This window comes from Xiphophorus couchianus, chromosome 23 (assembly GCF_001444195.1).
Source record: "Xiphophorus couchianus chromosome 23, X_couchianus-1.0, whole genome shotgun sequence".
Taxonomy (NCBI): Eukaryota; Metazoa; Chordata; class Actinopteri; order Cyprinodontiformes; family Poeciliidae; genus Xiphophorus; species Xiphophorus couchianus.
In genome coordinates, this window is record NC_040250.1 from 21,831,531 (window position 1) to 21,845,637 (window position 14,107).

At 39.7% G+C, this 14,107-nt stretch overlaps 3 protein-coding genes across 3 annotated transcripts; all 3 read right to left on the reverse strand.

Annotated features, from left to right (window-relative positions):
- Positions 1-1,212: 1,212 nt before the first annotated feature.
- On the reverse strand, positions 1,213-5,415 carry bnip1a (BCL2 interacting protein 1a). The gene is made up of 6 exons (XM_028009668.1): positions 5,264-5,415; positions 3,550-3,642; positions 3,350-3,441; positions 3,156-3,260; positions 2,919-3,037; positions 1,213-2,726 (listed from the first exon to the last, which is right to left on the reverse strand). The coding sequence occupies exons 1-6, from the start codon at positions 5,342-5,344 to the stop codon at positions 2,530-2,532; spliced, it is 687 nt and encodes a 228-aa protein (XP_027865469.1). The 5' UTR covers positions 5,345-5,415; the 3' UTR covers positions 1,213-2,529.
- Positions 5,416-5,699: 284 nt separating this feature from the next.
- Positions 5,700-8,065, reverse strand: atp6v0e1 (ATPase H+ transporting V0 subunit e1). The gene is made up of 4 exons (XM_028009669.1): positions 7,834-8,065; positions 7,333-7,380; positions 6,075-6,198; positions 5,700-5,971 (listed from the first exon to the last, which is right to left on the reverse strand). The coding sequence occupies exons 1-3, from the start codon at positions 7,935-7,937 to the stop codon at positions 6,105-6,107; spliced, it is 246 nt and encodes an 81-aa protein (XP_027865470.1). The 5' UTR covers positions 7,938-8,065; the 3' UTR covers positions 5,700-5,971; positions 6,075-6,104.
- Positions 8,066-12,188: 4,123 nt separating this feature from the next.
- Positions 12,189-13,702, reverse strand: LOC114139655 (myosin-2 heavy chain-like). Its single transcript, XM_028009695.1, has one exon. The coding sequence runs from the start codon at positions 13,455-13,457 to the stop codon at positions 12,189-12,191; it is 1,269 nt and encodes a 422-aa protein (XP_027865496.1). The 5' UTR covers positions 13,458-13,702.
- Positions 13,703-14,107: the final 405 nt, after the last annotated feature.

Below are 14,107 nucleotides of genomic sequence, written 5' to 3' on the forward strand. Positions count from 1 at the left end.
CTTCAAAATTCCAACTTAACCAATAAATACACGAGATCGCTACAGCAGTTACACTCAAAAGTGAATCTGTGCTCCCAAGCAGTAGGCTACACACGGTTTTTATTCAATCATGTTTTAAAAAGGAAACAATGAACCGACAGTAGAAAAATTTGTCAAAAAGCAAAGTTAATCCAATTTTTTGACTGATATAATAAATCTTTACAACTAAGCAACATTTATTGTAACCGTTTGCAAACATCTATCTGAATAAGTCTTAATGCTTAAATGGTTACTTATCGACATTCTGTATGTCTAAGGCAAGTTAAAAGCTTTTCAAGTGTGTTAAAAACATAATTATTCAACTAAATTAGTTGGATTTTAAATAATCATGAAGGTAATGTTGCTCCTCTGGTTTATCCTCTATGCTAAAAAGAAACAAACAAAAAGATGACTTGTGATTAAGGTATAAAATGTTAAATCATATTATTGTTTTCTCTGACAACCGGCTACGGTGTGCAGTTTTCAGGGTTAGGAAGATTACTTTGTAGAATAGTTTGACTTTAGCATTAGATTCGTAGCTAAACCAGTTGGAAACAAATTTAAATTTGTGCTCTAGCACAGAAACATTTCTAACCACAAATTTTAGTTTAACTCCTTTTGGTGAATGGATGCGTCTAATCCATAATGCAACCCTTAGAAACACAGCAGTCACTGGCACCATGTGGATCGGAGGCAGAGCAGAAGCATCCTCCATCAGTCCTTTTTACAGCGCAATATTAGCTTCAGGGCTATGAAGAGCATCATCACAAAATGAATACTACTTATTTTTTAGGGGAAATGATTCCCAAAGCAGCGCAAGTGGATTTCATCTCAGGCAAAAGCTGCGTGTCAAACAAACGAGGAGTTGCTGAAGTTTCGATTCGGCTCGCCTCTCGTTTAGTGTGCGGGGAAATGTGCTCCCCTTTGTGCTCTTCAGAGACCCTGACCCACTTGTTGAGATACAAACGAAACCACTCGATTAACAATATCTCTGTGCTAAATGGAAGAATAGTCTAATTTGCTCAACAGAGAGCACCAGGCCTCGTCTAAGTGTCCAGGAGAGGAGAGGAGCAGGCTCAGCCCAACTGCCTCCACTTCAAATGAGAAGGAGACGCTTACGCATCTCTCAGGTCTCTTCACACATACTCCGTCTGTCATCCTCTTTAAAACAATACACACAATTCTGCAACGCAATTCAAACATAAATGCGGACGAGTTAATGTTTATTAAAAACCAGTAAAAAAAATGATAATTAAAAATAAAAATAATTCGTATGACAAACCAAAAGGCAATGGAAAGCAGTTGCATAGAGGCTAGCAAGGTCATGTAGCTTCTCTGACCATCCTCTCCTCTGTGGTGTTGAAAAGGCAACGTCAGATAACGGCAGCGCACAAACCTAAAAATATCAACCCTCACTCATCCACCACCCACACTGGAATAAGAGGGCAGGGGGAGGGGGGGGGGGGGGGGGCGCCTGTCGGAATAATCTCCTTTTCCGGGTCTTATCTGAAGAAAGGCAGCGGATGAATGTGGCTCTATCTCTGCCGGTGTGAACGGCGCTGCTGCTGTTTTACGGAGCTTCAGTGCAGCACATGAAACCCTGCTGGGTTTGAAGCAGGAATGAAACCTGAAGTAAGTGCGGTCCCTCAAAAAAAATCACAACAGAGAACAGGACCTGAAGTAAGACATTTCGTGATCTTCATAAAATAATAGTCCGTGTCTTTTTTCGCCAAATGTTTTTTTTTTTTTCCTATATCATCTTCTGGCAATAAAGAGGTATTATGTTTTTTTTTTTGTTTTTCTTTTTCAAAAATCACTTTTGGGAAAAAAATGACTTAAACCATTATTTTATGAAGGTGCCAATATTCAACACGACAATTCAGAAAATCAGGACACTTTTTAGCAGTTATAAATTATACATAATAGTAATTATACAGAACTTGGTGACGAACAGCATTAATACAAAAAGGTCTAAGTGGTTTTGCAAGTTGCTTATCTCATACTGGATAATAAAAACTGGCAAACTCAGCTGCACATAAATATTAAGCTCTGGATTTGCTTCCAAAATGCACATGCATGTAATTTCAGGTTATTATTTGAAATTAATCGACAATATTACAAAATATTGTAGTTTCAGAACTTTTATCAGACTAAACACTAATTATCTGATGGAGAGAAAAAAAAACATGCATCTTGCTTGTGATTTGCACGATCTTTCCACCTCTAAGATAATTTAAGAACAAAAACAGACACTTGAAATAATGACGCATAAACACACTGCAATCTAACCGGTCATTAAACCACAGATTTACATTTAAAACATTGTTTTCTTTAGTTTGACAAATGTAAAACTCAATAAATTAAACACTAAGAAGAACTGCAGACATGCAGGATTAGCCTCCTATTTGTGGACAGAATTTTTCCAGAGCAGCTTGGAATTCACAGCGAATGTAGGCCAGCCATGGAGGGAAATTCATCTGGACTCAGGAGGGATCCTCCGAAGCTTCTGGTCTATAAGAAAGGGAACAGCCTCTTTTTGAGGATGTAGAGAACCGTTGCGAAGAACAGAGCCAACGCCAAGAAGATGAGCAGCTTGTCAGTGAGCTCCCTGCGGTTGTACTTGGTGATGAGCTTCCTGCCCAGCTGAATGGTCCCAGTCATGGCTTTAAACTCCTCGTTCGTATCTTGAATTGTTCTCGACGAGGTTGCTTGAACCAGAAATAAAAAAAACGTAAATAAAAACAGGGGTGCTTATTACAATATTCTCTCTGAAAAGCAGAGCAGGATTACTTTTTGACTTTTAACAAAATCAAGGTCGCTGCAATGTGTGAAGTGTTCGCAATAGCATAAATCTGAAATTGGCGAAGTTAGCGCTAACAAGCGGTCCTTCCTTGACTGACCTAGTGTTGTTATGGAGTCTTCGCTCTGCTGAACCTGCTGGGCCATCATCCGGCTGATGCTCATGAGATTCTCTGTAATGTCGCTGGCACTTTGGGCGAGGCCCTCTTTGGTCATCTTCCTGAAATCCCAAAGCAGCCCTTTAAATAAACTGAAAATCTACTTTCTTCTGAAGAGAAAGCTGCGGTTTTATGATGTTTAAGGACATCTTAAGACAGAGCAGCAGGCTGCCCGCTCACCTCTTCCTCACAGCGCCATCGGCTCCATTAAGCAGCGCCTGCTTTTCCATTTTGTCCATGGACAGTTTGCTGGCGAGGTTGGCTTTCCTCCAGGCCGTCTGGTTGCTGCAAACAAAAGATTGTGTTCATTGAGCAGAAATGCACTCAGAAATATGACATAGCAAAGACATGGCTGGTTATCTGATAGCGATCACCTCAGCATCTGCTTTCTGTGTCCCTCTACATGACTGAGCAAAGCCTGCTTGTCCGACTCTCTGTCTTGCTCCATCGCCATCCACTCAAAGTCCTGATTAAACCGCAAAGCGACACGGACATTTTGCAAAACGTGTTCTCACCCGAAGCAATATCTTTTGTTTCTTTTTCTCTTGTACCAAAAATAAATAAAGACTCTCACCTGAATCCTTAATCTGAGGTTGTGAAAGTGCTTTTTCACGTCTGTGTTTATTTCTGTCAGCTTGCTCTGAGGGCCGCCGCACTCCGTAATGTCCTGTCGAGACAAGACGGATGAAGCTGCACACATCCAGTAATACATCACGCTAGGTTTCGTGAATGTTCAAAGGAGAATGGAATCCTGAGCGCAGGACAGAATATTACTGTAAAAAAAATAAAGTGTAAAAAGAACCCGGACGACTGAAGAATTTAACTGGTTTCTTCGTGAGAGGTGAATTTTATTCTAGAGTGAAAAAGTTTTAAGATTCCTGAAAATAAATGTATTGAATTTAAAAAGAAACAAAGACAGACACGTCTCTAAAGCGTCAATGTCTGACAAACGGTATAGGAGTTTTAACAATACAACAGAGAAAAGAAATTACAAAAGTGAGGAACTGAAAAAAAGGCTCTAGCTGTGATGAAATCAAAAATTATTTTTACTTTTATGAGTGCGAGAAAAAAAAAAATTTGCGAAAATAATTAGATATTTTTTTAATTTGACCCGGATCTAAACACTCTGCAGGTTAGATGGACATTTATACCCCAAAGAAACCAGAAGTTTAAGATTTCTAAATAAAAAAGTTGAAGAAATATGAATTAAAAATTCTTTGTTCATCCATTCGTGCATTTGTTTAATATAAATTGTTAGGGTGCCGGTGACTTGTTATTACAAATTTTATTAAAATATTTAATGATCAACACTTTTTTTCTTCAAAAAACAAAAACAAACATGGTTTGAGCATGTGTAGCGCTTGGCATTTAAAACACAATAAAACTCTATACTTTTTCAAACAGAACCCAGAACTGCACTCTTTTTAGATCGAGATTATACGCCAGCATTAAAAAAATTATAATAATACAGGAACACAATGTAATCCGTCCGTTCAAGTAAATTCATCACATTTTAGCTCTATAATCCCCGTTTCCTTCACCTTACAAAATGCCTGTTTTAAATTCTATTAAGCTGTATGTGTAAATAATAAATAATCTGGCCAATAGATTATTGTCGGGATCTAAAAAGAATAGCAAATAATATATCTTAGTCCCATATATGTACTTGAAATAATGTTATTAATGATCATAATACTGCACTAGTTCAAATATATTTGCCTGTTGATGTATTCAATAGTACACAAGTCAGGGAGTATTTAATTTTCCTTTGGGATTAATAAAGTATTTCTTAATTTGAAGTTGAACCCTCATTGTTGTTTCTTTCTAAATTTTGAAGCACACCTCTTTGATAATGAGACATATAAAATTACGCCAAATTTACACACATATATAATCTCTATTTTTCCCCAGATTGTATGCTTCTTACACTAGTGTGAACATTTGTTTTCACTAATTTTCCCCCCTACTCTTTGCAAATATAAGAAACGCTAACAAAACGTCACTCCGTAGGACTGACGTTACCTTTCTAGAACAATTCATGACGTAGTCGGCTGTCTTGGTATCCGTTTTTTGCACCTTTTATTTACCATATGAAAAGTAACCACCCTAAATTCCTTCAAAATTAATAGTTAAGTCGTCGAAATATGCAGCCACAAACTGCTGTTAGAAGAGACGCGAGGCGTTACGTTTCTGGTTTAGTATGTAGGCTAGCTGTTGTCCATGACAACCGAGAAGACCACCGTCCCCTAACATATCGCTGGAGGGTCTTACCAGAGGAAAATTCGCACCTGGATGAGAGCCTTGATTTCCAAGTCATATTTGAGTATTTCTTGCTCACACACCCGGACGTGGACATCCGAAGTCGCCATGTTGCCAACGTAGCCGGCTACAAATACGGCAAGCGGGAAGCTGCCCGTTTCACACAGCTAGTGTGTACATAAAACAGAATTGTTTTCTATACATCTAAAAGTACCTCGATCATGTTTCAAACGGTTTTTTTTAGCCATTATAATTATTTTTGCTTACGCTTATTAGAATGCCGTTGCATATAAATTCAAATCATAGAAAAAAAAACATAAATGTCATTCTCAGAGATTTCAACTGTCAAGCTAAACTTCTTCATGGAAGTAAAAAAAACAACAAAGTAGGAACTTAGGAATTCGTCAATTGGGACTTAAAATTTGTTGCATTCTTTAGCAGCAAGAAAACAGAAACAAGTCAAGCTTGTGTCAACCTCAAAACAATTTAATTAAACGTCACTCACACTCATATTACACACAATGTACACAACATATAAACACAACAGCAAGTGAAGGCTGTTTTTAATTTATGGTTCAGAAAAATCAAGTAATATCTCTTAATTTTTTGAAGATCATTTTAAGCAAGGCACCCACGCCGACATCACTCCCAAAACTAAAGGCACAGAGTTCTCGGTTTTCGGTGAGCTGAGGAATGGTCTCCGGAAAAGGATAGCATCAGTGTCCAGGCCGTCAATGCTGTAGAAAAACAATAGGAAACAGTTTCAGAAAGAAAAGAAGAAAAAAAAAACTGTTGAGCAAACATGATTTCCAAAAGGTGAGCTGATGGGGAGACATTTACCTGCAAAGTAAGGAGTTCTTGAAAGGCAAGTTAATCCCAGGCCAAATTTAGGTACCAGATGATGTCAGTGGATAGGGATGGCCCAAAGAGTGGGTTCAGTTGAGCCAGAATGGCTATCAACCAGCTGATGGAGAGCACATACAAAAAGATAACTTTTCAGCTTCCATCTGTATTGAAAGACATATTCTCAAACAGCCAATATATCATAAAAGGTCATTCAAGATTTACTCTACACAGAGCTGTTCTAGGATGAGAAGATAGGAAAACAGCTTTGCTTCTACTGCCCTCTTCTGGTCATTTGTGTGCAACATGCGAGATGAATAATTAATCTTTTAAATATCCCATACATAGTTTGTTGCACTCATGATAAATAAGTAAATGGAATATAAACCAGATAGGCTACAGAAGTTAGGTGCCCTGTGTAAATCTATTCACATTTTGTCCTGATGCAACATGCTTCAATGTTTATCGGGATTTTATGACAGACAAGGCAAAGTAGTGCATTGTTGTTAAATGAAACAAACAAAAACAAAATGCACTTAGATTTCACAAATGAAAATCTGAAGAGTGGGTCAAATATTTGTATTCTCTTGTTAACTCTCATAGTTGTAAATAAAATTTAGTTCAACCAACCGTCTGAAGTTACCTTAAATAGTCAATAGATTCTTAGCGAGCATGATTTATTCCCAGTTTAACTTGTGAAGACCAAGGAAGGCACTCCTTGAACATTTAAGTGTCCTTTCAATCAGTCATCTGAAAAATGTTTTCATTTAATCTGAGAAGCGGCCAACAGAGCCATAATAACTGCAACAGGTGCAGATATCCACTGCAGAAAGACTCGAGACTTGGGCAAAAGTTCCCTGAACACACAGTCAGAGCTACAATTTGTAAAACCTTTTTAAGTCATGCGTCATTTCCCTTCTTAATTACACAATGCTTTACATTGTCCCATCACATCAAAGCCTAATAAAACATATTCTAGTGCGTGGCTGCTTTTGTGCGACAAAATGTGAGAAATCTCTAAATGTTTTTATGAGGTGCGATAACTTTATTGATATTTTCAACTGCTTTAACTGTATTGTCAGATCTTTGATCTCGAGGAGCTTTACTGTCTAAGTAAAAGCTGAAGAATAATGCATGGTTGTAAGAATAGCAACACATCCAGACAAATGCATCCTCCTTCTGTTTCACAGTGTTAGGTTTAGATGTAATGAATAACATATAGGAGGAAGCAGAAATCCTGGATGGAAATACTCACAAGAGGTAACAGCAGACTGCAGTCAGCACCAACATTGTGACAATAACTCTGCAAGAAAAAAAAGAGAAAACGTTTTTTTTTTTTAAAATCTCTTGAGCCGAGGAGGAAAAAAAAGGACGCAGCAATGCACTTTTAAGAACAGCTTCCATCTTTTTTAAATATATTAAATGTGGAGTATTTATGTCTAAAAGGGGTTATACCGAAAGTGTGCTTAAGTATGACACAATAACTTCATCATAAACAGTTAGTGAAATAAAGCTGGCTACATAAACAGACTGTGAAATTAGCTTCACGTAGCTAGCCTGAAGTTTTACAAGAACTTCGCAAACTTATGTAGCGCTTAAAAGTCAGGCCAAGAAATGAGTTTAAAATAAACCTACTTTACAAAAAAAAAAACATTCTTACGGAAAAATGTCAAGAACAAACTTTCAGAAAAAGGTAGCTTTCTTTATGTTGGCTCGATTTAACCAGATGAAAGCTAACATGAGCTAACAAACTCACCCTCTGTTCGGTCCCTTGGGGATAAACCAGGGCACAACTCCTCCAACGATTCCCCAAAACAAAGTCATCACAGACATTACGATGGCAAACCGCTGATCCGCCATTATTTAAAAGCCAGGAGTGTCTGAAAGTTGAAAACGTTCAACTTAATTCAACTTCGCCTATTGCGTCCAAACGATATGTCCTGTGACGGGGGAACAGGCAGCACGTATCACATGACTCTGAGACAGAGGGAGGAAGTGAAGAGGCTGGAGGAGGAGCCGTCTATGTGCTGGAAAATATACCCATTTAATATTGTGCATATTTATTTTTTTAGCAGGGACTAGTCCTTTAAAAAACTAGAAGTGTCTGCTGCTTATTTTTGACGGGATAGGGGAAAAAACAACTTTTTAAGTAAGAATTAAACTCGAGGAATTTGTGATTAATCTTAAAATTGTGTGTTGCAGTGCACAAAATGTAGGACGGAAGTAAAACATAATGTAATTGCAGGTTATTGTGGTTTTCCTAGCGTAATTTGCATTGACCAACGGTAAATGAATAATCTGAAACATTACATTCATTTCTGTTTTGGACAATATTCAGTTTTTGGGAATTCTAATAAGCATTCCGATGGTCAAGATACATCGATCAGCAGAGTCTTATGCAGACAATGACATGCTGATGATCCTGCATAAGGACCACGACACAGAGCTCAGCCCTGTGGAGAATTTACCCTCGCATGCTTCATGCAGATGCTACGAATTGTAAGCCACGCCTCTTTGGTTTCCTGATCCCAGTTGTGGGATCTGAAAGCGCCCATGGCCCTTAATCGTGTCGGATCAACTCGGTGTGATGTGAATAGCCAGGATGTTCATTCATTACTTGACTACAATCTGAAAGGGACTTTTTCAGTAAAGGTCTCCTGGAAATAGGAGAATGACTGCTAAAATGCTAAAAATAAAAGAAATGGAGTCACTTAAAGTGAGAAATTGGGTAAAGTTATGGTTTGTTCACGCCGAAAGCGTTTTGTTTACATTCACAGTTTATGTGGAGGCATCTAGGGCCGTTTGGAGCGTTTAAATCAGGGGTCTCCAACTCCAGTCCTCGAGGGCCGCAGACCTACAGTTTTTAGATGTGCCACAGGTACAAAACACTGGAATGAAATGGCTTAATTACCTCCTTCTTGTGTAGATCAGTTCTCCAGAGCCTTGTTAATGACCTAATTATTATATTCAGGTGTGGTGCAGCACAGGCACATTTAAAAGTTGCAGGACTGCGTCCCTCGAGGACTGGAGTTTGAGACCTCTGGTTTAAAGCGTCAAGAGAGTCCAACGGAAAACAACCGCTAGAGCTGACGTCCCCACGACGAGCCTCCACATAGGCGTTGAACGTAAACCAGACGCGTGAAACGCTACATGTAGAGCAAAATGTCAAGCGTCTGCATTCAAAGTGCACGCGCATCGAACTTGAAGCGTCGGACGCGTTTGGTGTGAAAGCACCATTAGACTAAAGCCTTGGTTGAGGGTCATTACTGACCACGAAAAGAATCTCCTGGAAGTCATCGCAAAGATATTAATATTTTTTGGCTTAGCTGTGGTCACATTCAAATCCAATAACATACAATTCACTTCAGCTCATTTGTAGTAATATACAGTTCAGTTGATCATTTTAATATTAAAACGTTGTCAGTGTAAGGAAGCCAAGCCAATGACATCTCTTCATTACAGTAATCCCTCCATCTGAGTATGTTTTAACTTTGGAAATCAAACTTCAAGTATGTGCAACAAGCTAACTATGCTTTCCAAAATGAGTTCCTAATGTTTTAACATAGGAGAAATCAACAGTGATAAAATAAACTCGAGGAGATAACGTCCCATAAAACAGCTGGGTTAAAGTAAACCCCTTCAGGTTGTTGTTCCACCCACTGCTGGATATTATATCAACCAGAGTAGCTCAGTGTCATTTAACACAACGGGGTTGGGTTACAAGTTTGACACCGCATGCTGTGTTAGGTTTTGAGCTAACATGTCATTTTAACGCAAGCTAAGGGTGGATTCAACAGAAATCCAACAGATCCAACAAGCATTTCTAAATAAGTCATGTATGGGTTAAAAAGAATGATTCATCTTCTGTATAAGCTTTCACTACAGGGTGAAAAACATCTAGAGGCCATTTAAAGTGGAGAATTCACTAGTTCCTGTAGTTTTACTAGTTATTGTGATCAAGTGGAGAAAATGCAAAGTTCATGTCAGCTGATACAACTGTTTTCTGACTTTATTAAATTCAGGTAAAGTTAGGAATGTAGCAATAAAGGGGGGAGAACCATCCATAAAAAGATAATCATTATTTTATAATTGTATATACTGTATCTATATTTATAACACATATTTCCACATGTGGAAATGTGTGCATCACATGTGATTCACATGTGATACACATGTGATTTTACCACAAAACGTTCCAAAATCACACATATACATGTGATTCACATGTGGTTCACATCGTTCATACATCATTCACATGAACAAAGTTGTGTGAACCACATGTGTGGTCACATGTGATTTTCATGTGATTTTTTTGTAAGGGCGGACACATAATCCCACCGTCTACATCCCCGGCCCGTCTTTCTTCGCCTCAGGCCCTGGCTGGGCCCGCCAAAGTCTCGCTGCACCGATCTACGTCACCCTCCCAGCTCATCGTTCATCATCTCTCCATTTCACCACCGCCGTTCATCGCATCGCCTTTCCACCGTTTCATCGCTCTGGTTCAGCCACGTCAACAGCTTCTCTCACTTCCGCATAGCCGCTGTGAACCCGCTCATCAGCACCTCCCATCGAATTTTTCCTGCTACGCCCGCCTCGGGCTTTCGGGGTAAGATGTAGCATTCATGATGTGCAAGGCTAGGAAACACAGGAACTTTTATTAGTCTATCCTCTTCCCGAACTTGCAGGCACTATTCATATGCGTTTCAAATGCTTCAGGGCTTTTAACTGAATGAATGCATGAATAAATTAATAAATAGTAGCCTCCCTCCCAGCAGTGAGCCAAGGTGGATCACCAACCTCTTTTCTACAGCATCTCGCACTCATTTACTGTAACCAAGCCCCCAATATATTCCTTCTTGAACTTTATTATGCCCTGCACTGGACTTCCTGCCCCTTGCACCTGTTAAACACCATCTCATTGCATCACCGCATCACCCCAGCTGGCCTTAATCTACCAGCATCCTGCCATTCCACGCCTAGCGCCATCCCCAGCTGGCCTTTATCTGCCAGCTTCACATCACTTTCCCCCTTTTCACAGCAATGTCGCCTTTTACAGACTCAAGTCCCAGCCCGTAAGCCCGAGTTAGCGTAGCTTCTCCCACCTGCTCCTACTTTTCTCGTCGGGAATTCCCCGGCCTCAGCGCTCCCTTTTTGGGGGATGACTTTCCTAACCTACATCGGGAATGCTCATCCGAGCTCATTGCAATTCACAGCCCGATGTCCTCAGCCGAGGCCCGAGCGCCAAAGAACTTTAATTCATGTAGAGTACAGACCAAAAGTTTGGACACAACTGTGTGTCCAAACTTTTGGTCTGTACTGTATGTCAATAAACCCTTTTAATCGCTGTCTTTCTCCGTCTGAGTCTCTCCACCCCTCTTGAAAAGTCAATAAAATGCTCCCCCCTTTCAAAAATCCATCCACAAAACCTGATTTGTCCCCACATGTCCTGCAGGACCCTCTGCCCCCCAAATAATGAGAGTTGACCACCTCTCTTGAAAAGTCAATAAAATGCTCCTCCTGTCAAAAATCCACCCATATGGCCCAATGTGTCCCTATATGTACTGCAGGAATCCCCCAAACACAGAGGGTTGACCACTCCTCTTGAAAAGTCAATAAAATCCTCCTCCTGTCAAAAATCCATCCACAAAACCTGATTTGTCCCCACATGTCGTGCAGGACCCTCTGCCCCCCAAATAATGAGGGTTGACCACCTCTCTTGAAAAGTCAATAAAATGCTCCTCCTGTCAAAAATCCACCCATATGGCCCAATGTGTCCCTATATGTACTGCAGGACCCCCCCCACCCCAAACACAGAGGGTTGACCACCCCTCTTGAAAAATGAATAAAATGCTCCTCCTGTCAAAAATCCACCCACAAAACCTGATTTGTCCCCACATGTCGTGCAGGACCCCCCCCCCCCCCCCCCAAATAATGAGAGTTGACCACCCCTCTTAAAAAATGAATAAAATGCTCCCACTGTCAAAAATCCACCCATATGGCAAAATTTGTCTCCACATGTTCTCCACGACCTTCCCCCACATACTGAGGTCCTGCCTACGTCTTTCTCAGATGCTATCATTCCATCAGTCAAACATTAACAACCACATCCTTTTACTTTTTCGCTTTTCCATATGGAGTGATTAGAAGAGGTGGAAGAAAAACAATATTTTGGGGTTTCTTCATAGACTTTGGGTTTGTGTCCTGAGATTTCAGTTTGATATTTCTTGACTTAATTGGCGGAAGATCATCTTTCTTTGAAAATGAGATCTCTTTAAGATTATTTGTCAATTCTTTGATGTTGGCATCTTGCAGTTTTATTGTTGCTACATACGTTTTTATCTCTGCTTCTTGGGCTTTTATCTGTTTTCTGAGAGCTCTAATGTCGGTCTGACTCACCTGGATTTTATGCAATGTATCGTCCGGCAGATAGTCTAACTTAGACTTGAGATTTTTCACCACATCCTGCAGATTGTTCTCCTGAACCTTGAGATTCTCAATTTCTATGTCTTTCTCTTCCAGTGTTTTGGACATTCTGCGGTTCTCAGCGCGATACATTTTGAGTTTTTCCGTTTTCCTGTCGGTGTCTGGGAGAAGTATAATATCTCCTTTCTCTTCATCTAACCCTAACCTTTGCACCTTTGAATAAGTTGCTCTAACCATTTTAAATTTCTGAGCATTCTCCTGGTGTCGCAGAACTTCCTTATTTAGCTCTATAATCTTACATTCCTGTTCACGAATTAAATCAGCCTGTATTCCAATTTTTTTCTCATTAGAGTAAAGTCCTTCTGTGGCTCTTTTGGTTTTTGTCAGAGCTTCTTCTCTCTCCATATTCAGTTTCATATAATCCTCCTGTGTACGCAGGAGGTCTTTTTCAAATTTGATCTTACTTTCCTTGGAGCTCTGAATCGTTTCAGCCAGCTTTATCTTGACCTGCTCCACTTGATTCTTAAGTAACTCATTCTCTTGCTGGGACTTTTCTAGCAGTGTCTGGGTTTCAACAGCCTCTCTCTCAAGACTCGCTGTAGAAATTTCCAGTGTGTGGTTTTTTTTCTCCAGGATTGCTTTGTCTGTATGAGCCTGTTCAGATTTCTCCTGGAGGATTTGGTACTGCAAATCTAGTTTTGACAACTTCATCTCAAAATCATACAAAGACTTGTGTAGTGACGTGACTTCCTTTCGTAGGCTCAAATTTTCTTCATCTTTGTGCTTTATTCGCTTCATTGTTGTTTCTTCAATCTGGCGATTTCTTTTCACTTCCACTTCTGTCTCTTGTGCAGCTTTGCGTTGTCTCTTAATCTCCTCTTTATGAGCTTCGATTACCTTTTGTTTTGCATCCAATGCGGTCTTAAGATTGCCAATTGTGTTCTGTTTAGCTCTCATGACATCTGACTGTTTTTTAAGCTCAACTTTAAGGGTCTCTGATTCATTTTTAAATGTGCTTGCTTTTAGGATAGACGCGTCTAACTGTAATTTCAATTTTTGGTTGTCATCCGTAAGCTCCTTCACCTGTTTTTCTGCGTCCAGCGCTCGTTCTTTGAACCCCTTCAGTGTTTGCACTAGCTCAGCCAGTTCGCGCCTCCGTCCGATTTCAGTAAAGAGTGAATATGACTTATCTGCAAGAGTTTGTTCCGTGTTTTTTAACTGACCTTCTAGTTCTTGAATTCTAGTTTCACTTTCCTCAAGTTTAGTCAAAATCCCCTCATATTTGTTAGTAAGTTTAAACTGTTTAACCTCTAGCTGTTTTATTTCTTTCTTCTGCAAACTTGTGATCTGTAGTTGCTTCCGTAAATCTTTTTCAGTTTGTTGTAGTCTCTCCTTGCACAGATAAGTTTCTGTTCGGTTGTCCTCTTGCCGTTTTGTTGTGTCTCTAGCTTTTTCACCCGCACTTTTCATAAGTTTCTTATGGGATCGGGGACTATTATCAGTTAATTGATCCGAGCTGGCCTTGGTCTGCGAATCTTGTGTTGAACGCTTCATTTTCTTCTTGGTTTTGGATAGCAATCGTTTTGCTTCTCTAAATCACAGAAAGT